At 36.9% G+C, this 26,774-nt stretch overlaps 1 protein-coding gene and 1 pseudogene across 6 annotated transcripts in view; one reads left to right on the top strand and one right to left on the bottom strand.

Annotated features, from left to right (window-relative positions):
- Positions 1-26,111, bottom strand: part of Braf (B-Raf proto-oncogene, serine/threonine kinase) — a 184,900-nt gene extending 158,789 nt beyond the window's left edge. For 5 of the 6 annotated variants that reach the window (XM_076832505.2, XM_076832524.2, XM_076832515.2 and 2 more), the window contains exon 1: positions 25,807-26,111. In XM_076832505.2, the coding sequence (XP_076688620.1) occupies positions 25,807-25,926 (120 nt within the window). In that variant the 5' untranslated portion in view covers positions 25,927-26,111. The remainder of the gene's footprint in view (positions 1-25,806) is intronic. The other variant, XM_076832558.2, reaches the window with a different exon arrangement.
- A 222-nt stretch (positions 26,112-26,333) lies between these two features.
- LOC143397127 (14-3-3 protein theta-like) overlaps positions 26,334-26,774 on the top strand; it is a 29,730-nt pseudogene continuing 29,289 nt past the window's right edge.

Raw genomic sequence — 26,774 nt, 5'->3', positions numbered from 1 at the left:
GTCCTTAATTCTTGATTTGTTTGTTTCTACCATTAGAATGTAAGCTCCTTGAGGACAGAGACTACCATTCATTTCTATAACTCAGTACTCAGCATGCAGCCTAGCACAAATAATCTCAATATTTGACTTCTACACTATAGGGGAATAAACATATGTAACCAATGACTGCATAGTATAAACTATCTTATAAAGAAAAGAACTAGGGGTTGGGGATGTGGCTCAAGTAGTAGCGCGCTCGCCTGGCATGCGTGCGGCCCGGGTTCGATTCTCAGCACCACATACAAAGATGTTGTGTCCGCCGAAAACTAAAAAATAAATATTAAAAAATTCTCTCTCTCTCTCTCTCTCTCCATCTCTCACTCTCTCTTTAAAAAAAAAAAAAAAAAAAGAACTACCAGGAAGGTGTAGAGGTGCATGCTTATAATCCCAGCATCTAAGGGGGCTGAGGCAGAAGGATCACGAAGAATTCAAAGCTAGCCTCAGCAAAAGCGAGGTACTAAGCAACTCGAAGAGACCCTGTCTCTAAATAAAATACAAAATAGGGCTGGGTATGTGGCTCAGTGGTTGAGTGCCCCTGAGTTCAAACCCTGGTTAAAAAAAAAAAAAAAAAAAAAATTAAGATCTTGGAGAGACACAATCAGGACCTAAATAAGAGTAATGAGAGAGGAAGAAAAAATAGATGCATTATTGCAGAGGGGAAATGAAAAGGATTTGGGAGCCTGCCACACAGCAAAAACAAGAGGACAAAACAGAGATGCTCTGGGGTTTCAAGTACAAATTAAAATAGGTGGAGAGGATTATAAGGAAAAGGGAAGATGTAATTTAAAAGGAAAGATAACTCATTCAGTATAGGGTTTGCTGACTTTGTGGTGTCAGTGAGACATTCACATAAAAATGCCCAAGAGACAACTGGAAACACAGGACTGACAGTATAGCTCAGAAAATAGTTCGACTGTTCAAAGAACAGATTCTGTGGAGCAATAAGAAGTGGAAGAGTGTCAAACAGTTAGAATATGAATAAGCACTGAGAGTAGACAGTAAGTATGAGGAGGCAAAAGCAAAAGCTCAAAGCAGTAGCAATCAGGGGAAGGTTTTTGGATGGCGGGGGGGGGGGGGGGGGGGGGATATGACCTTGACATGGTCAAAGCAATGTCCTGAAGAGTGTGTGTGTGTGTGTGTTAAAAAATGAGGAGTGGAAATACATGACAGAAAGAAGAGATAGACTGTTCTATAATGTTCCAGAAAACTGAACTGGGATGATGATAGAAATTAAAGGAAGCTGTATCAGAGCTCCATATTAGGAGATATCCTTATTAACAGTAAAAATATTTAACAAAGGAATGAGTTGCCTTACTATTAAGGACACTCAATTGAATGCTTAAGCATTTATGAGTCCTAGAGAAGAAATTTTGTACTATTTGAGAGTTGAGACTGTTCTATTTGATATTAAATTCTGATCATCCTCATATTAAGCAGTAACTCCCATTCCTCCCTCTCTCTTAGCTTCTGGCAACTTTGATTCAACTTTCTATGTTTTTTTTTTTTTTTTTAACTATGCTAGGGATTGAACCAGGGCCTCACACATGCTAGATAAGTAAACTTCTACCACAGAACTACACCCCAAACATTCCACTTTTTGCATCTAGAATTTCCCTATTCTGGATAACTGATTACATGGAAATCATTCTTTTATGTCTGACTTATTTCCCTTACTATGTTTTCAAAGTTTATCCACTTCATAACACATATCAGAACTTCATTCCTTTTTATGGCTGAATAATATTCCATTATACATATACACTACATTTTGTTATCTATTGATGGACAAGGGTTGTTTCCTACTTTTGGCTACTGTAAATAATGTTTTAATGAATATTAGTTTATAACTCTCAGCTCAAGTCTCTGTTTCCAATTCTTTGGGGGCAACTAATACAAAATTGTTGGATTGTAGGGTAATTCTATGTTTAGCGTTTTGAGAAACCACCAAACTGTTTTTCACAGCAGTAGCATGGGGGTTCCAATTTTTCCAGATCTTCAGCCAACACTTATTTTCCTTTTTCTATTTTTATCATAGTCATCCTTGTGTGAAGTGCCAGCTCACTATGGTCTTAAATTGCATCTCTCCAATGACTATAAAATAGAGTTTTTGTTGGAGAAAATAAAAAAGTTTGGGGTATAAATATTGGTGATGATTATACATCATTTGAAATGTATTCAAGGACACTGAATTATACACATATGAATGGTTAAAATGATAAAAATCATGTTATAAATATTTTACCACAATTTTTAAAATCAAGAAAAAATTATGGCTAGGGATAAAGCTCAGTGGTAGAACACTTGCCAAGCATGAGCAAGGCCCTAGGCTTAATCCCTAGCACCACAAAAACAAACAAGTAAACAACAACCCATTAAAAGCCAAGTGTGGTGCATACAACTATAATCCCAGAGACTTGGCAGGCTGAAGCAGGAGGATCAAAAGTTCAGGGCCAGCCTCAGCAACTTAGCAAGACCCTCAGCCATTTAGTGACAGCTTGTCTCAAAATAAAAAATAAAATCTGGCTGGGGATATGGCTCAGTAGTAAAATGCTCCTAGGTTCAGCCCCAGAACAAGAAAAAAAAATTAAATGATTCCCTAAGCCAATAAAATTTTATTATTCAGATTTCAGTATAGAAAAGGAAATAAAAATATCAGTTTAGATATTTCAACTAGAAAAACATTTAATATAAGAACTAAGATACTTTTAAGTTGTTAAAAATAATGGAACAACTGAGAATCAGAAGTCAGTCACTGAACTGAGATAAAGGATACTCTGAGAGCCAGAGGTCCAAAAGCTGAGGCCGCTGCTAATACTATTGGCTTTTTATCCCCATGAAGCTGGTAGTGAACACTGGAATCATTACTCTAGCTACCTCTATTGCATCTAACAGATCTTACAACCATACCAACCAGTCAAAACAGCAGTAAAAAGAAAGCTGCCTTCTGTAACTTCCCAATTGTAAGAATGCATCTAACTTAGAAAACACCCTAAGTTGTGCCCCCACTAGATGTAAGAAAATTTAGGAAATGCAGTACATTTTGTTGTTTTTAAGATGTTAGAGGATGAAAAATCTGAAAATTGAGGTACACTTTGTACAATAGCATTCATAGAGCATTTTATTTTAGAGATACAGAAACAAATAGTGGTGCATTTCAGAATAAATGACATCTTAAATTTAGCTTTCTTATCTCTCTATATAAAAACAGAATTTTCTCATATAATCTTCAAAGAGCTTTATTATTTGCATTTAATCTATCCAGAATTTGTAAACCTTATGAAGTAAGAGTCTATTCTTTCTCAGGTTTCCAGGATCATTCAAGTAAAAAGGCATTCTCTAATTATCAGCATATATTCATCAATTATCAAAGTAATCCATGCACATAGATCATCTTCTATTCCACTGTCCAACTATAACCAGACTATACTCATGACAATGTCTTGTTTACTATACTTTGAAATGTTTAATAATTGATTAAGTTCTCCTACCTTATTCTTCTTTGAGTGTACTGGATGTTTCAGGCCCTTTATTTATCTTCCACAGAATTTTAGAATTAGATTTTCTACAAAATAAAAAAACCAACCCTGTGCCCAACATTACCCTATTAAAAATCTGACTAGGGCTGAGGTTGTGGCTCAGTGATAAGAGCACTTATCACACTTACTTAGTGTGAGGCACTGGGTTCAATCCTCAGCACCACATAAATAAATAAACAAATAGATAGATAGATAAATAAATAAAATAAAGGTATTGTGTCACTACAACTGAAAACTAAATATTAAAAAATATTTGACTGTGGGCTGGAGCTGGAACTCAGTGGCACAGCGCCTGTCTAGTAGGTATGAGGCACTGGACTTGATCCTCAGCACCAGATAAAAATAAACAAATAAAATAAAGGCATTCTGTCCATCTACAACTACCAAAAACAAACAAACAAGCAAAACAAAACAACAACAACAAAAAACCCATTTGACTGGGATTATATAAATCCATTGGGAAGAGAACTAATATCTATACATTATAGAATCTATCAATGACATGGCATATGGCACCAATCATTAAGTCTTTAATAATTTATTTCAATAGACTTTAAGAAGTCTTCGGCAATATTAGAGATTTATTTCTGGGCACATCTTTTTTTATGCTATTGTCAGTGATTGTGATTTTTCCTTTCTATTTATTGCCAGTAAACAGTAATAAAGTTATCTTTGAATTTATTAACATTTGTATATTTTCTAAATACATAGTCTGGTGGCTGGGGATGTGGCTCGGGCGGTGGCGAGCTCGCCTGGCGTGCGTGCGGCCTGGGTTTGATCCTCAGCACCATATACAAACAAAGATGTTGTGCCTGCCAAAAAACTAAAAAAAAAAAATATTAAAAAATTCTCTCACTCTCTCTCTCTCTCCACTCTCTCTTAAAAAAAAAAAAATACATAGTCTGTAGTCCATGAATGGTTTCATTTCTTCTTTTCTAATTCTTATTTTTTTTTAATTTCTTTTCCTTGGCTTAATAGTTACATTGGACAACACATCTCTCCTAGACAACATAAAGGCCTCAATACTTCAAGTGTCATAGTCTAATTAAGGCCTGACCAATATTTTACAGTTAGTGTTTATTTCAGAACATCCTCATATTTGTCACTCTCTGCTCTTTATATTCTTCTGTATTTCAGACCTTTATTTTAAATCTTTAACTAAAAAGAACTAAAGTAAGTACACTTCAGAATTTTCTTTCAATTGACAATTATTTTCTTCGAGAATGTATGATTTCTTTTTTTACTTGTTTTAATCAGTTATACATGACAGTAGAATGCATTTATGCATTTGATATATCATACATAGATGGGATATAATTCTCATTTTTCTGAGTGACATATTGTAGAATCATATTGGTCATGCAGTCACATATATACATAAAGTAATGTCTGATTCATTCTACTATCCTTCCTGTCCCCACATTCCCTTCCCTCCCCCTTCCATCAATTCCCTCTTCCTAATCTAAGGTAATGCTGTTCTTCTCTAGAGCCCCCTGCCTCATTAGAGAAAACATTCGGCCTTTGGTTTTGTGGGGAGAATGTATGATTTTTTGATTAAAAAGTTAGCTGTCTATAGCTGCTCCTTTGAAGGGAATCTTTGTTTCTGGCAGCTTTTAAGATTTTTCTCCTTCTATTAGTATTTGTGTATTTTACTATGATTTGTCTGGGTGCAGATGCCTTTTTATTTATGTTAGAAATTCAATGCACTTTTTAAATTTTTTATTTGTTCTTTTTAGTTATTATATGACATAGAATGTATTTTGACATATTATACATACATGGAATATTGCTTCCCATTTTTGTGACTGTACATGATGTGGAGTTATACTGGTCATGTATTCATATACGAACACAAGAAAGGTTTGTCCGATTTATTCTACGGTCTTTCCCATTTCCATTCCCCTTCCTTCCCCCTACTCCCCTGTCCAATTCCTTCAATTCAGTGAACCTCTAACTCCCTGGCCCCTATTGTGAGTCAGCATCCCTATATCAGAGAGAACATTTTAGCCTTTGGTGTTTGGGGATTGGCTTATTTCACTTAGCATGATGGTCTCCAGTTCCATCCATTTACTGGCAAATGCCATAATTTCATTCTTCTTTATCGCTGAGTAATATTCCATTGTGTATATACACTACATTTTCTTTATCCATTCATCTGTTGAAGGACACCTCGGTTGGTTCCATAGCTTAGCTTCTGTTAATTGAGCTGTATAAACATTGGTGTGGCCATGTCATTATAGTATTCTGATTTTAAGTCCTTTGGGTATAACTGTGGAGTGGGTTAACTGGGTCAAATAGTGGTTCTGTTCCATGTTTTCTAAGGAAACTCCATACTGCTTTCCAGAGTGGTTGTATTAATTTGCAGTCCTATCAATGTACTTCTTAAATCTATCAGTTGGTCTTTTATTAGATCAAGAAAATTTTCAGTGTGATATTTCTTTTCAAATATTATCCCTGTACCCCTGTATCCCTCTTTCTCCCCTCCCATCTTTCCAAAGCTCTGCTTAAACTCTGTCTTCCATGTCTCTTAAACTCTCTTCAATATTTTATAGTTTTCTGACTCTCAGGGTTGTATTCTGGTAAGCTTCTTCTGCCTTATCTTCTAGGCAACCAATTCTTCCTTCAGCTAAGTATAATCTGTTAATTCTTTCTTTTAGGTATATTTGGTATGCAGTAGTTATCATTTCTGGGATTTACATTTTTTCCCTAAATCTAAGAAGTCACTCTTTATAATCTCTTTTTCCCTGCTCGTCTCAATTCTTTAAACGTAACAGCAATTGTTTTAAATTCATCTGATGTTTATAATATCTGAGGATTTTGTGGATCTATTTCTTCTCTGTTGTTTCTTATTCATACTGCCATCTGAATGCATGCTTGGTTACTTTCTATTTTTAAAAGCTTACTTTTAAATACATAAAGAAAACTGCATGAATTATACTGCTCTAATAATTCTACAGATATATAACATGTATTCTAATTACACATAATTTTGCTTGTTATTTTTTTACTATGCTTGCTTATTTGTGACCACATACTATTCGCTGTTAACTACTATTCATAGTAACTCCTTGAGAATAAAATGCCTTTCTCCACAAATGATTTGCCTTTCCTTCTGCCAGGCCTTGGGAAAACCATTAGTCTGAAACTAGGAATCACAACAAATGGCTTGAGGGTCGATGGATCACTCACACAGCAAACCTGGACTGCAAATCAGTGTGAGGGCTAAAACTGTCCTCGAAATTTGAAAGATTTGTTTTTCTTACTTTGTTTTCTTTCCCTGCTCCATTCAACCTTCCCTTTGATCCCCGAGGTACAAGTTTAGTTCTGCTTTGCTGATAACCTAATGATAATCCTTGGGGTTCCATCTAACAATGAGATTGTTCTTTCCGACTCTGACTGTAGATATTAGGCCTTGACTTCTGTCCTCTCCACTCTGTAAAATCTACTGAACCCAGGTCCAAACATGTATACACTAGCAACTAGCCTTAGGGCAAAAGCCATTTCATCCTTCACTTATTTCTTTGGTTCCTATTTATTCCTAGAATTTGGCCTTGCAGCTCACCATTATTTTTTCAGCTCTTCAAGCTGTTTTTTAAAAAAGATTTTTCGGTTAGTTGTATTCACCAAAAAGGTTAATCAGTCTACCATTAGTTGTATTCACCAAAAAAGGTTAATCAGTCTACCATTTCAGAGAACAAAAACTGATTTCCCTTTTTATAACTATTTTGCAATAATTCCTTTAACTGTCCTAAATGAAATTAGGAGATCATCTTTCTAAGTGCAATTTTAAAAGCTTACTACCTATTAATATGTGATTAATAATTATATGAAAGAAATAATTTATAGTAAATATTTCAAAATATATAAATAATTATAATAAACAGTATAATGAGTTGTTTGCTCAATATTATATATAGAATCACTATGACTATGAGTTACAACTTCAGACTCACGTGAAGAATATTTGAGTCACAAACACTGTACAAGCAGTGCTGCCATAAATTACATTTTTTTTTTTTTTTTTTTTAATTTTTAGGCTGGGGTTGTAGCTTGGTGGTAGAGTGCTGACTCGCACGTGTGAGGCACTGGGTTTGATCCTCAGCACCACATAAAAAATAAATAAAGAAAGAAAGAAAGAAAGAGAAAAAAAAAGATTTTTATTTGTTCTTTTTTAGTTATACACGACAGTATAATGTATTTTGACATATTATGCATACATGAAGTGTTAACTTCCCATTCTGTGGTTGTACATGATGCGGAGCTACACTGGGGGGTATATATGACCATATATGACCATAATGTAATGTCCAATTCATTCTACTATCTTTCCCATTCCCATCCCCCTCTCTTCATTACCTTCTGTCTAATCCAAAGTACTTCTATATCACATCACCCCACCCACTGTGTGTTAGCATCTAACAGAAATTCAGCTTTTGGTTTGGGGGGATTGGTTTATTTCACTTAGCGTGATAGTCTCCAGGCCAACTGCCGGGGTCCTGCCGTAGCAGGGTCCAGGTGGAGTCGACTCCAGTTCCATCTATTTACAGGGAAAAACCATAATTTCATTCTTCTTTATGGCTAAGTACTATTCCATTGCATATATACACCACATTTTCTTTATCCATTCATCTATTGAAGGCTACCCTAGGTTGGTTCCATATCTTAGCTATCGTGAATTGAGCCATATGAACATTGTTGTGGCGGTGTCACTACAGTATGCTGATTTTAAGTCCTTTAGGCATATATCGGGGAGCGGGATAACTGGGTCAAATGGTGGTTCCATTCCAGGGTTTCTGAGAAATCGCCATATTGCTTTCCAGAGTGGTTGCATCAGCAATGAATGAGGGTACCTTTTTCCCCACATCCTCTAAAGTGATGAAGAACTCTGATAAAAGTTCTGAAAGAAAAAAACTTTAATCTTTCTCCAACATATGTACCAACCAAATTCCTGAAACTTTTAGTGTGCTCTAACAAAGCCTTATACATAAAAGTTAAAATTTTTTTTTAATATTTATTTTTTAGTTTTTGGCGGACACAACATCTTTGTTCGTATGTGGTGCTGAGGATCGAACCCGGGTCGCACGCATGCCAGGCAAGCGCGCTACTGCTTGAGCCACATCCCCAGCCCCAAAAGTTAAATTTTTAAGCTCAGATCATTATAATTACTTTTTTCACTTACATCACTGAAATCCAGCAAGTTATGTAGTTAGTTGGAATAATTCTTTTTTAAGGGGTGATTTATTGGTTTTCCCTGTGCGCAATGTAACTGTCAGCTCCATCAGTTCCATGCACCCTTTAGTAGAACCCACACCATGCATTTTGCTTTGGGAGTGGGAACTGTGCTCTGAAGAGTTCAATATGTGTAAGCCAGGTCCCAAGGTAGTTGGAATAATTTTTAAATCTGCAGAATGTACTGAGTATTGTGGGATGGCTGACTTCCTCTTCTCCAATCTTGGTAACAAAACACCTCAAAGGATTTTATCCAATTGCATACAATAGAAAGTGCATATTTTTTTCAGCTTATCAGTCTGCTCTATCATCCAGTCCCATCTAATTCAGTCAAATTTTACATCATAGAATTTGCTACTATAATCAGATTGTTATATTCCTTAACCAAAACTACTATATGTATTTGTAACTCTAATTCTTGGTAAATATGATTCCCACTGTCTATTCCATTCTTTTTCCTGTCTTCTACCTGCCTAGGTTAAATACTATTTTATATCAAGACCCCATTAGCTCAAAACAGCCTTTTATTTATGAACTTCTTTGGCATTTAGTAATTCTCCATCTTAATCATAAGCTACCATATTGCATGCCTTGTCACCTCAATTAAGAGTGTTATCTGCTATGGGTGCAGTGGTGCATGCCTGTAATCCCTGCAGTTCAGGAGGAACGCCAGTTCAACATCAGCCTCAGTAACTTAGTGAGGCCCTAAGCAAATTAGCAAGACCCTGTCTTAAATAAAATATAAAAAAGGACTGGGGATGTGGCTTAATGGTTAAGTGCCCCAGGTTCAATTCCTGGCACCCCCCGCCAAAAAAAAAAAAAAGTGTTATCTTTGGGGTTTGAGGTGCTCTCAGTGTAGAGCACATACCTATTATATATGAAGCCCTGGGTTTGATTACTAGCATCACACACACACACATTCTCTCTATTTCTCTCTAACACATACACACACACACACACACACACACACACACAGAGTTATCTTTTAAAAGCCCTTTTCCACTCTCCAAATGAAATCAAGTGTAATTCCAGTATATAAGTTTATGAAGTAGAACGTTTGCCTGAAGCAGAAACCTCACAAACTAGACCTGGCCCATGAGCTGCTTCTTCAGCACTCCCCAGCGCTCAGATAATCTTTGAAATAACCTTATAGTATGCAATTTTTCAGTCCTTCTCCTTTAAGGGAACAAAACTCCTTAACTTTACATGAATGAAGAACTTAGTGCTGCATAAGTCAATGTAATTCTGAAAACAAACTGAAAAATATTTAAGTGGCACTAAGTCCTGTGTTAAGCAATGACAAATTAAATATGAACCTCATATAACTCTCAACTTTAAAAGGGTAGAGAAACTGGGTATTGTGTATCTATAGTCTCAGCTACTCAGGAGGTTGAGACAGAACTGCTCAAGTCCAAGAGCTCTAGACCAGCCTGGACTACAAAGATCCTTTTATCTTTTAAAATAAATAATAAAGTAAATAAAATAAAAGTCTAGAGCTGCACAGATCAAGGTGATCATTAGCTACATGTGACCATTTAATTAAAATTTTAAAATAATTAAAATTGAGTTCTCAGTCCTACTGGGCAAATTCTGAGTGCAAAATAATCACAAACATATATGGCTACTGCCTTTTCCCACTGGACAGCAAAGAACATTTCCATCAAAGTATGACCGAACAGTACTTACTGGTAAAGAGGAAACTAATACCAACAAAAAACTTTAATACAAAATGGTGAATAAAATGATATATGTAAACTCTGGGATACTATAAAGGCAGAGGACAAACTAGGTCTTAGAGGTTATGAAGGCCTTCTACAATAAATGGTAGGTGAGGTTAAGTTTGAAAGGTTTGGAGGACTAGGACAGGGGAATCTATATTTCAGGCAGTAGAAAAAGCATGGGCTAAAACAAGTTAAATTTGAAGATTAAAAAAAGTAACAGCAATTACTGTACTGTACAGAGTAAAAGTCAGACTGCAGTGAAGATGCTTTTCTACAAAGACAAAATAATAAATACCCGATTCAGAGAGAATGAAGGAAAATTTTTAAAAAGAAAAATAAGTTATCAGATCTCTCCAAATTTGGCTTAAATTCATGGCAGGACAATGGCAGATGCTTCATGGAGAAGTAATAATTCATGTTCTATTTCCCAATGATGTTTGAGTCAAAATGAGAATGACTCATACCGAGTGTTAAACTGCCTTGACAAGTTACATTCAACTCTGATCTGAGGACCTACACCAAAAAGTCAGGAGATCCACAATGCTGTTCAGACATTTCATAACTTAATATTGCCTATCAGTTTTACCGCTTGTCCCTACTCCATTCACTCTCACATGCTGCTAAAAAACTTTAACACATTCATTTCTCTTTTTAAAACACAGTATTTCCAAACTCTTCTTCCAGGCTGATAACCTATTACTTCATTAAGGACAAAAAGAAAAGAAAAAACACCAAAGCAACTGCAAGAGACCACATCAGACTAAGAGCATCACATCTACTGACCTGGCAGAACTTGCTATCATATACTTTGATCTCCTATGATCATAAAGTCACTCTTCTACTTGTACACTAAATCGTTTTCTCTCTTACCTCTTCAGAGGCACTGCTTCAGCAATTCTCTCCTCAAAATCACTGATGTTTTACTGTTTTATGGTTCATTTCTACTATGATATGCCTTTATTTTCATATCATTAAAAAAAATTTCTTGACCCTACTTCCCTGTCTTAGTACATTTTGTGTTGCTATAACAAATATCTGATGCTGGATAACTAATAAAGTAAAAAGGGTTACCTAACTCACAATTCTGGTGGCTGGGGGAGGTTCAAACAACATGGTACTCGAGTATCGGCGAGAGAACCTAGTTAAGTTACAACATGGCACAAAAGCAAAAAGGGAACTGGCAGCATGCAGAAGCCGCCAAGGCAATGAAGGAAAGGTAGGTAGCCTTGCTTTTTTTGAGACAGCATCAACCCATTCCTGTTGCTGGGGACTGAACCTAGGGCTAGACAAGCATTCACTATTAAGCTACATCCCCAGTCCAAGGTCCCACCTCTTAAAGGTTCTACCACCTTAACACCACCACTCTGGGGATCAAGCACATGAACTTGTGGGGGACAAACCATACCCAAACCATAGCACTATCTTCATTTCCTGCTTTCTTAAAGTCACTCCAATCAAAAAATTTCCTTTAGCTTTACTTTTGTGTAGATCACCATAAGAATACTGCCCCTTTGTTAACTCCACAATGCATTTCTCAGCTTTTTATCTTAATTGGCGTATCAGCAGAATTTCACACAATTAACCACTATTAATAAAATTTCTTCATCTGATTTCCTACCTCACTGGCTGCTCCTTCTCAGATTCTTCCTCTTTCCTCCAGTTTTGGATCTCTTCTTTTTCCTTTCTATACTCATCCCCTTGATGAGCAATTAGTCTCATAGTTTTAAATCCCCTAACTTAGAACAGGCTAACTGATATAATACCCCAAAACTATAAGAACTCAAACACAATGTAGTGTATTTATTAGTTATCCAACAGTACTAGGTGACTGCACAGGTTAGCAGGGTGGTCCTTATCCCCACATTCTGGAAACTATGCTATGGACAACCTATCATTTATAACACATAACTGTCAACATATTCTGGTAATCATCTCAGTTCCAGCCAGCCATGAGAAAACAGGAATGGAGAGTATTTGTATGGACCAGATCTAGAAATCATACATATCATTTGTGTTCACATTTCACTAGCTAGAACTCAATCACATGACCACACCTAACTGCAAGCAAGGGAGAAAAGTTGTCTAGCTGTATACCAAGAATTAAATGAGACATGGATATTGTGAACTCTGTCACATGTCCCTACTCCAAAACTCAAGAGTCACATATTCAACTACTTACTTACTTGACATCTTAGATAGCTCCAAACAGCTTTTTTTTTTTTTTTTTTTTTTTTTTTTTGGTGGGGGGTGTCTCACCAAGTTGCAGGGGTTGGCCTTGAACTTGTGATCCTAGCTTCCCAAGTTGATTTAAGCTTCCTGAGTCACTCTTGCCATTACACCCAGCTCCCAAACTGAATTCTCTATCTGTGCCTTTTTCTTCCCCCTTGATACTTTTTTCTTACATACCTCATGTTCAATCCAACAACAAATCCCACTGGACCACTTGGTACTTCTACTGCACCACCCTGGCTTAGATGAGTGCAAGAGTTTTCTCCCTAGTTACCCAGCTTCTATCCTGCAATTTTACATTCTATTCTCTATACCACAACTACCGTATTAAAATGTACTGATATTATGTCACTCAGTTCTGGCTGTTCATACCCTGAGCAGCTCCTCTCTCCTCTCCCCTCTCCCCTCTCCCCTCTCCCCTCTCCCCTTTCTCTCTCTCTCTCTCTCTCTCTCTCTCTCTCCCTCTCTCCCTCTCTCCCTCTCTCCCTCTCTCCTTTTAAAGACAGGCTAAGTTGCCCAGGCTGGCCTTGAACTTGTAATCCTCCTATCTTAGCCTCTCTGCGCCAAATGCCCAATTACTTCAGAAATTCATTTCCTACTACTTACCTTTCAGTTTTTGAGTTACTCCAACAACCTTGGTCTCCTGGTTTCTTGAATTGGGAAGGCCTGCTCCTGTCTCAGAACCTGTGAATTATTTGGCTTTTCTGCCTGAAATGCTTTGTCCTGGCCTCCTGAAGATTTTTGTCAGATGTTACCTTTTAATTGAGGTCTACCTTGACATCCCTGTTATAAACTGCAATCTATATCCTCCAACTCTACCTTCTTTTTTTTTTTTAATGAAATTCTTCTTTATTGAAGATATATAATATTTACAAAAATATGTAATAAGCATTTTTATATATTTTTTAATTTTTTTAAGCTATAGATGGACACAATCTTTATTTTATTTTTTTTATGTGGTGCTGAGGATCAAACCCAGTGCCTCACACATGTGAGGCAAGCACTCAATCACTGAGCAACCACCCCAGTCCTTGTTTTATATTAAGATAAACAAACACCTCTAATAAATAAAATTTCATAAAAATTAGGAAGGTGGAAAGCATTCTCACATAAATTAATATTTTATTTTAATTATTTATGATTTAGAAAAAGAAAGTGAAAAGTATAGGAAATACCAATTACATTATAGTAATATATCATACTTCTTTTCTGAAAATAAATGTTTTCCATCATCCACTGGAAATATACCTTAATATAATTTGTTTAAAAGAAATTGTACAGAACTATTCCTTGTCCATACAATGAAACAAACCACAAGATTTAGAAATTAAGAAAAAAAAAACACAATGAAAATTAATAATTATACCACAAAAACAAAAACATAGTCTGGATGACATAAAGTGTCTTGAATCAAAATGGAATATCAAAATGTTTCAACTCTACCTTCTTTTACCTTCATTTTTCCATAGTTCTTATTAACTTCAAACATACTACATAATTTGTTTTTTGTGTGTCTATGGTTTGTTTGTCTGTCCTCCTATCCTCTGCCCCCTCCCCCCACACACAGCTATACCAGAATGTGGCTAGATAAGGGCAAAGACTTTTGTCTTCAAACATACTTCCAAATACTCTGATTACTATCTATGATATAGCAGGGACTCAGATATTTATGGAATTCACAAATACATGTTGTCCTATAAAATGATTCAATGTAAAAGTCACCAATGTAGTTTTGGATGATTGACCAGTAAATAGTGACCATAGTTTTTAAAAATGCTAAAACACGTCACAATGTTTATTACTTATCCCTATAGAGCCATAACACAGAATCTTTCTACTAACATATTAAAAGGTTTTACACCTCTTGGACTGGGGCTGTAGCTCAGTGGCAGAGTGCTTGTCTAGCATGCATGAGGCACTGGGTTGGATCTGCAGCACCACATAAAAATAAACAAATAAAATAAAGGCATTCTGTCCATCTACAACTACAAAAACTTTTTTTTAAAGGTTTACCTCTTTTCCGTGAATTGCTTACCCAATATATCAATATGTTGCCATTTCGTGTTTAATTCAAAAGTAGTTTAAAGATAACATAATTGGAATGAGGTCAACATTCAAACAGTTCTACTAAATCAGTCATAAGGACTGCTAAAAGTTCTTAACTACTAGGCACCTGTGCTAAGTATGTAAATAAATTTTCTTAAAAAAAAAAAAAAAGAAAGAAAGAAAGAAAAAAGAAACAAAGATTTCTGAAGGAAAATCTCAAATAGGTTTATCTCCTGTTTTGAAAATCGGAAAAAAATTAATAGTATTTTAATTTTGTGAAGGCTTTTACATATGCATCATCTCACCTTATTCTCACATCACTCTTAGAACACAACATATTTGGGTTACCAAGTTCAGTGCCTAACTTAAGGGGCAGTGGCAATCAAGAGATGCCACCCGTGTATGTGGAGCCTAAGGTTGGAATAACTGAACTGTGTTAGGGTTCTGTGACAAATGAAAAGGTAGAAATTATCTAGCCCTTTGTTCATGTTGTAAGAACTGTTCTAATTTTGTTTGGCCACCTTGCAGATTTTGAAACAGCACTTCCAGGGAAGGAGAAACATTTTGACAGATGGTTTTTCAACTGTTGCATACAGAAAAGTCTAAGTTCTAATAACTTTACAATGTTGCTGCTGGTACTTGTAACTAACTAACTATTATGCTAACAATGTTGCTGCTGGTACTTGTAACTAACTGTTATACTTGTAACTAACTAACTGTTATACTAACTCAACTGTTGTTAATTTGTGTGTTTAAAAAAAAAATCTCATTGTAAAAAATACTTTTTGTGTTTAAGTCAAGAAACTTTTTTTTGTTTTGTTTTGTTTTTTTCTTGTACTGAATATATAAAACTTGTAAATAACACCATTTTTTTACTCTATTTTTAGAATAGCTTAATTAAAATAAAATTTTGTTGCTTTAAATTAGTCACTTTGAGTATTTTAAGCAGTTTAGCATACTGATTGGGATTATTCCTCCACTGACCTAATATTTCCTGCCTTTGCAGCAATTATTTTGCAAAATAAGTTTTGGTTGGGCTTACAGATGTATTTTTAATAATAAAGGAGATTACAAGTACCAGCAGTAACATTGTAAAGTTATTAGAACTTACACGTTTCTGTATGCAATATCTGATTCTTATTCCTTTTCCTGTTTCATAGTTCATACTCTCTGTAACTTAGAGAGGGAAAAAAGCATACAATTATTAATTTAACAGTCTTAAGTAGATGTGATTATTTTTAAACGTTCTTGTTAGCCTAGTTTCTGGTAATGTTATATGAAGGGAATTTAATTTCATTTAAAATATTCTGTATTTTTTATGACTATCAAGCAATTACTGCCTGTATAACTTTTTTAAACTGTAAAAAGGTGAAATACAATAGTTAATTACTCCTAAATAACTAAAAATTGGTTTTTGGTTTTGGTGCTAGGGATTGAACCCAGGGCTTTGTACACTACAAGCATGCACTCTACCATTGAGCTATACCTCAAGTTTTATTTTTTAATTTTTTTTTAGTTGTAGATAAACACAATACTTTTACTTTATTTATTTTTATGTGGTGCTGAGGTTCAAACCCAGTGCCTCACATGTGCTAAGCAAGCACTCCACCACTGAGCCACAACACCAGCCCCTTATTATTTTAAATTATAATTATATCACTATGCGTTCAGAGAACTTCAGATAGGGAACAAAATAAAATTCAGAGTAGTCCTTACATTCCTATTCTAGAGCCAATGAATGTGTTTATTTCCTCTTAGGTTGTACATGATCACCTCTAACACTCACCATCTGTACAGTCTTTGTAATTGTAGTGAATCTAAATTTTGGGGGGGGTGGTAGAAGATACTTTTGAGAATCTAAAGAAAGTCATAGTTTCTCTTCTTCCCAACGTTCAGTAACATATGAAATTTAAAAATCAAATTTCAAATCTCTAAAAATCCTCTGAGCTAGATTTACCTTATTTGAAGACTTAACTATAAAGCTACAGTAATTAAGATAATGTGGTATCGGCCTAAGAATAGACAGAAAGATCAGGAAAACTGAGAAGAATCTAAAGTACACAAACATAAGCAATTGACTTCAATAAAGGTTCAAAGATAATTACATAGAAAAGGTGAGTGTTTTCAAAAAATGTGAAACATCTGTACATCCTTACATGAAAGAATGAATGCCAGGACCCCATGGATACCAAAATTGGAGGATGCTCAAGTAGTTTACATACAATGTTGTGGTAAATATGCACAAAACTTGTGCACATCCTCCTACTCCTATAAATCATCTGTAGATTACTTATAATACGTAGTTCAAAGTAAATGTTATAGAAATAGTTGTTATACTATACTGTTTAGGGAACAATGACAAGAAAAAAATCTATACTAATTCAGTATAGACCCAATTCATTAAAAAAAAAAAAAAAAAAAAAATTCCCCCCAGTGCTAGGGACTGAACCCAGGGCTTCACACATGCTAGGCAAGAGCTCTACCACTGAAGAACTACACCCTTGGCCCTTTTCAAATATTTATGATTCTTGTTCAACTGAATTTACAGATGCAACAGGGCCAGCTACATACAAAAATTAACTCCAAGTGGTTAATAGACATAAGTGTAAAAGGTACAAATTCTAAAAGAAAATACAGAAAAATTTCATGACTCATGAACTATAAAAGAGAGAATTCATTAATTGATCTCATCAAAAAATAAAACTATGTCTTGGAATGTGGCTTAGTGACACAGCTTACCTAGCAAGCATAAAGCTCTGGTTTTAATCCTCAACACTTTAAGGAAAAATAAAAGCTGGGCATGGTGGCGCATGCCTATAATCCCTGCAGCTCAGGAGGCTGAGACAGGAGGATTATGAGTTCAAAGCCAGCCTCAGTAACAGTGAGGCACTAAGCAACTCAGTGAGACCCTTACTCTAAATAAAATACAAAAAATTGAGATGGGAATGGGTTCGGTGGTTGAGTGCCCCCAAATTCAATCCCAGGTACCAAAAAAAAAAAAAAGAAAAGAAAAGAAAAAAAAAAAAGAAAGAAAAGAAAAAAGAAAGAAAAAGAAAAAAGGAAAGAAAAGAAAAAGAAATAAAACTTCTGGTAGTAAAGAGACACTTAGGAAAACAAAACAGATCAGTGGAGGAGATATGTGTGAAACATATCAAGACTTACGTCTTGATATAAATATAGTACTTTACAGCTCTCCACAGTAAGAAAATGAATATCAAATAAAAAGATTTAAACAGATACTTCACCAATGAAAACACAGATTGTAAATAAGTACATAAACAGATGTCTAATTCACTTAGGAAAATACAAATTAAAATCACAATGAGCCACTACTACATTCCTAATAAAATGGCTAAAAGACTGACTATTCCAAGTGTTGCCAAGGATAAGAGAATAACAAACTCTTGTTCATTGTGGGTGGCAATTTCTTATGAAGTTAAACACACGACCCATCAATCCCACTTCTAAGAGAAATGAAAACCTGAATCCAAATGTTTAGAGGAAGAGGAATAGGAGGAAAATGAACGGGGCAGGGGATTTGCCAGGATGGTGGAATGTGATAGACATCATTATCCAAAGTACCTGTATGAAGACATGAATTGGTGTGAAAATACTTTATATACAAACAGGTATGAAAAATTGTTCCATATGTATAATAAGAATTGTGATGCATTCCACTGTCACGTATTTAAAAAATAAAACCAATTTTAAAAAAATACTTTATTTCCCCCCCCCCCAAAAAAAGAAAAAGAAAGAAACTAATTACTGATACTGTAACATAGATGAGTCTCAAAAGTATCATACCAAGTGAAAAAATCCAAAATACACAAAATTACATAGTACATTATTCCATTTATGACTTTCTGGAAAAGGCAAAACTAGAGATCACATCCACATAGGTGTTTGCCAGGGACAGAAAGTGGGAAATGAGATGAATGGAAAGAGGAAATAGGAAACATTCTGGGATGATAAAAATATTCTGTATTTTTGATTGTGTGAAAGTTACATGGTTATACATAACTTTATCAAAATACAAACCTGTACATTTAAAATGGTAAATTATGTGTAAACTATATCCCCAAAATCTAATTTTTAAAAAAGGAGTTATGAACTTTCTATAGGCCTGTAAATCATCTCTTAATTTCAGAATCTCAAATATGATAGTTTCTCTGGCTGAGACCTCCGGTATCAGAAAACTTCAGTTCTTGAAGTTTTGAACTAAATCCAGCCCATGACCTGTTTTTATTTAGTCCACAAATTAAGAATGGTTTTTACAATTTCAAGTGGTTGAAATAAAATTAAGACTATTTCGCGGGACTTTGTGCTTGGTGGCATATGCCTCTAATCAGGAGGCTGACACAGGAAGGTTGCAAGTTTGAGGCCAGCCCCTGCAATTTATCGAGAACCTGTTATCAAAATTTTAAAAAGTTGAAAAAAAAAAAAAAAAAGCTGGGGATGTGACTCAGTGGCAAAGTGCCTCTGGGTTCAACCTGCCAGAGGGGGTGGGGGGAAGACTTTCATATTTCAGTGTCCTTAAATAAATTTTACTGGAACACAGTCAAGCTCATTCATTTTTATACTGATTATTAGCTGTTTTTGAGCTACAATAACACTGTTGAAAGGTTGTGACAGAAACCTTATGGCCCACAATGCTCTTCAGAAAGTGTGTTGACCCCTGGGTTAGACACAAGTTGATTATGACACTTGAGAAGATTCATACCAATCCAAACCTCTCCTTTATATACAGTAGCTCTATCATTTTTATAGCCATAAAACCTTTTTTCAAGGAAACCAACTCATAAAGTAGATAAATGAAGAACTTCAATAATTAAAGTACAGAGACATTAAACACAACACTGGGGTAAGCTCTAAAGAAGGTTTCTGAATCCTCACAACAGGGTTTTGCAAATTGCCTGTTGCAATTTGGTTGTCAATCTAATAACTGATTTTATGACTAGCATTTTCAAAAAGAGAAAAAAAAGATGAATAGTATAGAAAATCAATGTCTCATATCTAATAGGGTTTCATTAACTCTTTCACTAAGTATCTGAATACCTAAGTGCCAGGTACTGTTTCAGAAGGTGAGGATAAAAAAAGGTAAAAACATACAAATCTATGTCACTTGTGTATATACTGGGGCAATTTAAAATGCTTTTTTCTTACAGGAGTGTCTTTTTAAAAATTATCCTCTGGATAATCTGAAAACCACCATCCTATGATACATTTGTCCCCAAAGTGCTGTCAATAACTAGCTACATATTAAGAATGAAAATAATCTTTCATTTGATGTTACAGAGCTTCCAGAAGATACAAAGTTAATAGAGTTCAAAGCAATTTTTATATTCTGTATCAAAGGCATTCCCAAGGCTCAGAAAGGAATGTAAAGTTACAAGGCATCAATTTCCCTCTTATGCACAGTCTTGATATAGGAAGGAAAAATAATAATAGTTTGTTGGTATTTTTTTTTAAAGCCCAAGAGAAAATGGAACCAAAATAATCTCAGAGGGTAGAGGGGTGAAAAAAAAAAAAAATAATTGCTTAATGTTAGTCTAGAGGCAGTATTAAGAGTTGCTTCTGACTATCACACTAATTATGTACGATAGTAAATTAGGTTAGTAGCCCAAAGAGACTGAAAACTAAAAACTACCTCCAAAAACATAGCATTGCCCTCATAAAATATTTAAGAAAGGAATGGAACAAATGAAGCTTTTGTTTTTACTAAAAAAGTTATTTCTAACACTACAATTAAGAAAGCCCTACTTAATTTTAAAAGACAGTAAAGCTCCCAAATAGGCCCACCTAATTTGAAATCAAAAGTTCTACATTTCTAATTATGACTTTACAGAATAACCAATATAGGTGAAATAAAGAGAATTAGAAAACTACAAAATAATTTAACTCCTAAGAAAGAAAACCTAGTAAGATACCAAAAAGTGTGTGTGGGGGTGTCTTATCTTAATCACAATTTGAGGCAAAAATATTGGAAAATTAGGATATTATGACAAAATGGTCAATAAATTCTCAGTTAAATTAAATATTCAAGGTGTCAAAATAAAATACATTTTATCAGTTCTGAAGGAAAAAATTATGATTAGATAAAAAAGGAAAAGAAAGAACACCAAGTAGTTGTCTCATTTTACAAGGTAGGCACAGGTCTTAGAAAATGCCAAAAAATGGCCAGGCACAGTGGGGAGTGCCTGTAATCCCAGCACTTGGAAGGCTGAGGCAGGAGGATCACAAGTTCAAAGTCAGCCTCAGCAATTTAGTGAGGCTCTAAGCAACTCAGTGAGACGCTGTCTCTAAATAAATGGGCTGGGAATGTGGCTCTGTAGTTGATGCCCCTGGGTTCAATCTCTGATACCAAGGGGGCAGAGGAGGAAGGAAAGAAAGAAGGAAGGAAAGAAGGAAGGAAGGAAGGAAGGAAGGAAGGAAGGAACAAATGGACGTAGGGAGGGAAGGAGGGAGGATGCAGCTTCCTCATCACTCACAGACAAAGGTTCTATTAGTTAGATCTGCTTCCTATTCATCCTAATCAGGAAAGTAGGGGTCAGAAAAACATGAAAAGTCAGATTGTTTTAGCTTGTCATCCTAATATAATTTTTCTAGCTATTGTCCAAATACAATCAAATCAAATTTGTGTTCAGGTTTACTACATTCAAGTATTCATTCAAGTATTCAAGTATCCAGTCCAATACTCTTTTCTCATCTCTTTACTGACAATAAATATTAGTGACCAATATCAGATAATTTCCTAAATAAAAGGGTGAGTAGATGCATAAAGGAGTTCATTAAGGTAAGGAGAAAGAAAAGTGTACTGAAAGGGAATACAGAAATACCAAAGACAGCTGTTGCATAGTTTTCTGCCTAAAGGAAACCTTTGACTATATCTAGACAAATATTAACATTAATAGCCAGAACTGCACATGCATCTACCTTAGTGGGAATACTACTTCTACCTTAGTGGGAATACTACGTTTCAGGGATATGATGCAATCTAACCCCTGGTTCACAAACACTACATTCAATTTGGACCTCATTATAAGGGAGATCCCATCAAGAATATTCCCTAGTTACTGCATTATCATAATTACATAGCTTAACCAAAATTGTTCATAAGGGATCTTGAAAACAAGAAAAAACAACTGCAATTGTAATCGAAATATAAGAAACTGCCTTCTACTGAAACACAGCACATAAGATGCAGGGTAATATCCTAGTATCACATATTTTTTATATTCAATGTATTTATTGTGCCTTATTTTCATATTATACCATATACCACATAATCCTTGAAAGCAACATCGAACTGGGGATGTAGTTCAGTCATAAAGTGATTGCCTAGCATGCATGAGGCCCCGGGTTCAACTCCCAGTCCCACCAAAATAGTTAATAATAATAATAAATTATTCATGAGACAGGTACAAGGGCTCTATAATTTATCAAGACAGTCAAATCCAATAGGAAAAAAACAGAGGCTTCAAAAACAGCCTGAAAGACACATCAAAGAAATATGAATGATCAAAAGTAAACATTTAATGCCCCAAGTATAAACACATTCATTTAACAAACATTAAATAAGTTCCTTTCTAATATTCTAATTTAAGCCCCTACAAAGTTATAAAAATACAAGACATGAAATCTGTTAATTCCTCAAAGTATTTTAAATACTAAAATACTAAATACTAGAATCTACATTCTATATCTAAGATGTTTGAATTTTAAAAATTTAAAATAAACTACTATCCAAAAAAGCTGATTAGCTAAATCATACCCTAATGATACATAAAAAGTTTTACTATATTTTTAAGTTAAAAAGAATTACAAAGTGGGTATGGCACACACTGGTAACTTCAGCTACTTAGGAGGCTGAGGCATAAGGATCCAAAACACAAGGTCAACCTGGGCAACTTAGAGACACCCTGACCAAATAAATAAATAAGAATAGGGACACTGTTCTGAGGTAGTGAGCTTTCCTAACATGCGTGAGGCCCTGAGTTCAATCTCAGTACCAGGGGGAAAAAATTACAAAACCATGTACAGTGTGCTACAATAGCATAGAAAGAGGAGACAGAAACCAAAATGTTTATAGTAATTTTATCTTGGTGGTAAGATTATAGATGACTTTTTTTTTTCCTTTTTCCTTTTTGTATTTACACTTCTGATTTTTCATTATGAATGTGCTTTCCCTCTGTAATTAGAATTTATTTACCACAGGTGAAATTTCCCTCTTGACAAACTTCTTTTTAAAAGCTTATATTTTAATGTCAGATAAGATAAATTTTCAGAATGTAATATGCTGTTACACAGAAGCACAATTTTTCATGTCTTTCCATGTCCTTGACAATTATATGATATTCTTTTTAGTACAATATAAGAAAGACAGTTTAATTAAAAGATCATTGTAAATGTCAATTTCTACTGACTATCAACTTCAAATTAAAATTATATCTTGAAAGAATTTTGTTTTCTGTAATATTGATATCTACACTCAAAAGAGGTAGACTTTTTATCATTTATTACCCCCCCCAAGATAAATATCTTTATTATTAGCTCTTAAAAAAAACATTGAGGATAAACTATTCATCACTAAACACTGAAATCCAGGTGGAGGGAGTCAGTGGAAAACATTTGTATTTTACTAAATAAAATTAAAGAATGCACTTATAGTTTCAGAAGATGCAAACATGTTTTCCAATTGCTGGAAATTTAAACTTAATTTCATCTAGCCTAGAGGTTCTCAAGCACTGATATATGGGAGTTTCTCAGGAAGTAAGCCAAATACAGAAAACCATAGCCCTAGTGCTCACCTAAGGCACTATCCAGCAGGTAGAATTCTGAACAGCCTGGTCCTTTCAAGTGAAATAGCGGGGCAGAAATTTGACTTAATAAAAGCCTTCTCTATAGAATTGCAAAGTGTCCCTATAATTCTGAAAGGAACTTTTCTCAATGTAAACAATGGTATATCAGAGAATCACAATTTCATAACTCCTACCCATCAATTCATCTGTTCTTCTCTGTAGTAGCCTTCAAACATCTATACAATTCAACAAAACCACACATGCACTGCAGAGTAAGTAAACCCCAAAGGCACCTGTGCCTGATAAGACAAAGGCATATCCGATTCCAGGAGAGAATAGACAGCAGATGTGACCCCTGTATTTATCCATTAAAAACAATGTATCCTAAAAATAAATTTCCATGTCAACCGAACAAAGATGTTTATAAATAAGAAGGAATGTGAAGGTGTGGGGAAGACAAGAGGAAGCTTCAGTAAGTTAAGTACCCAAAGCCAGGAAACAAGACAGAATGAATGGTAAGAGGGCAAGGGAAACAGAATAAACTAGGAACTGGATGAAGGGAAGAGCTTTATCCTTGGAATCCAAGCAGTTGAGAGAAATGAATAGATATTAGTAGGAACTGATGTGAACAAAAAACTGGAAAGTGAAATGATTTTAAGTTAAGAAATAAGAAAAAAGGGGAAATTTAGACTAGACCAAGTGATGTACAGACCACATTTTGGGCACAGATGGAGATGGTATATAAAAGGTTGGAATACAATAAAAAAAAATATTAGACTAATTTCCAAACTAAAGAGGATGAGGCAGAAGAAAGAAAATTGCAAAGAACGAGATGTTATAAGAATTGGGAAACAAGATGTAAGTAGCAGGAAAGAAAAGAACTCTAAGGAAGTCTACAAAATGAGTCACACTAATCAATAATAATATAGGTAGGACATATATTACATTATTAGTTGTAAAGTATAATAGTGTATTGTTCTGTGTAGTAAGGTACCAAATTCTGAATATAGTGAAGTTTATGCAATAAAAACGTAAATTAAGTAACTTGACAAGGTGACAAAAGGCTTAATAGTGCAAAGACAGGAAAGAGGCAAAAACTGAAGAGGGGAAAAAGTGAGAGAGAAAAATAGGACGAAAAGGAGGACAACACAAAGAAATCAATCAAATTTACTTAAAAAAAGAATACAGAGGTGTGGATGCACAGGGAGAGACTAGTCAAAAGGTGTCAGTAGGGTAAGGGTGCAAAGAGCCAAGCGAAACCGGAGGGAATCTTGACAGCTTCAGGGTTCAGAAAGTGAGTAGCTTTAAAGTGTCCAGAAGGGTTCCTGAAGATAACAATAGATAGGAACGACGGAAAGGAGCGGCGGAGCGAAGCAGAGGGCCTCAAGAGGACCAGGGTTAAGAGAAGTGCACAAATGCTCTTCAGTGGAAGCAGAGGTTAGGAGGCTGGCAGGTCCGACAAATGGAAAATGTGCGGGGCGAGAGGCGAGGACGCGATGGGGGTTACCAGTCAGAGACCGAGCACTTGACAAATATTAGGGACGAGGGACCCGAGACCGGGACGAACAGGGCAGCAGAAACTGTGTGATCCGGGGGTGGGAAAGCGAAGACAAAACCCCAACTATCCGCCTGGGAGAACAGGTGAAAAGAAATCCCCCCAACAAGTACCGAAGTGGAAGGAGGGACAGCGGCCTGTCGAGGGTGGGAGGGTGGTCAGGGAGAGGAGAGCGAGACGCGCCCCGGCACCCCGGACCCGGGAATAATCCCACACGGCGGTAACTCGGGCCGGGGTCCCGGCGGGTCGCACACCTACAGCCTCCACTTCGACGAAGCGCCGCCGCCCCCCCCCCCGCCCCATAATGAAAACCCCGAAGAGATGCAGGACTGACACCTCCGCCAGGCGTGACCTTCCCGGACCAGCCGAGCTTCGCCCCCTACTGACAGCCTCCTGCCCGTCCGCCGCGGCCCGAGCCCACAGCAGGGGTGGGGGCCAGGGGACCCCTCCCCGTGCCATTGTGTGTGTTTACGTAGCGAGGAGCCGCGTGACCGAGAGGGGCCGCGGGACGATGCCCACTCACCACCCAGCGGAGCCGACGGCAGAGGGTGGCCCAGGGCTCCAGAGCCCCCGCCGCCGCCTCTCGCCCCCAAATAAACACCAGTCCGCCAGCGCGGAGACGCCGGGGGCTGCAGGCTGGCGCCGGCACTCACCTCCTCGGGAATGGCAGGATCCGCCGCCGAAGAGGCCGCAGCGCCGGCCTCCGGCTCCATGTCCCCGTTGAACAGAGCCTGGCCCTGCTCCGCGCCGCCGCCGCCGCTCAGCGCCGCCATCTTATAACCGAGAGCCGGGCCCGGGCGGCCGCCGCTGGGCGGGGAGGGGGAGGGAGGAGGAGGGCGGGAAGAGGCGGGGGCGGAGGCACGGGGGGCGCGGGGAGGGGCGGCCGGGGCGGCGCCGCCGGCGGGAGGGCGCCTGCACGGCCTCAGGTACCGGCCCGCGGCCCCGGGCGCAGCGGTGCCTGAGGGGATTGGGGGAAGGACGCGGGGTGGGGGGGGCGGGCGAAGGGGGCGGAGACGACGAGAAGTCGCCGCGGCAACGGCGTCACCCGCGTGTCACGGTCGTGACGTCACCGAGAGTGCGTGACGTCACCGAGGAGCGCCCTCGGGCCGTCGTCAGGAGGAGGGTTCCTCTCCCTCCAACCACCCAGGAGCTCACGCGTTTCCTCCGTTCCGCGGTTGCCATGGCGCCGGTTTCCTACTTTCCTCCCCTCTCGGCGGTACTCGGCCTGTTGTGTTCTGCGGGATTTACTAGGAGAGCAGGGGTGGTGTTGGAGAAGTTGAAATCCTGGAGCGAGGGAGGCGGGGAAGCCCGTACTACCAGTTATTTCCATTACAATGAAAGTCTTGTCCTAAAGATAAGACCTCAAACCCCAAGGTTGAAACCTGTAAGCAGAATTTCAGAAATTATATTTGGAAACTACAAAATTGACAGTATGGTATTCAAACCTTTTCCTTAAAGGATTGTTAAAGTGAATCCAAATGGAACTCTAAAAGCTTTTTTATTTTTCATCGTTGAGAAAAGAATGTTTTCTTTTAGTGTATTATTCTTTTTCTGAAGCCATTCCTTTTAACAAATATCAGTCGCTTTCCATATGCCCTGGGGCCCCTGCAAAGCACATAAC

This window comes from Callospermophilus lateralis, chromosome 1 (genome assembly GCF_048772815.1).
Source record: "Callospermophilus lateralis isolate mCalLat2 chromosome 1, mCalLat2.hap1, whole genome shotgun sequence".
Taxonomy (NCBI): domain Eukaryota; kingdom Metazoa; phylum Chordata; class Mammalia; order Rodentia; family Sciuridae; genus Callospermophilus; species Callospermophilus lateralis.
The sequence above is the reverse complement of the archived record's forward strand: the minus strand, read 5'-3'. Positions and strand labels throughout refer to the sequence as shown.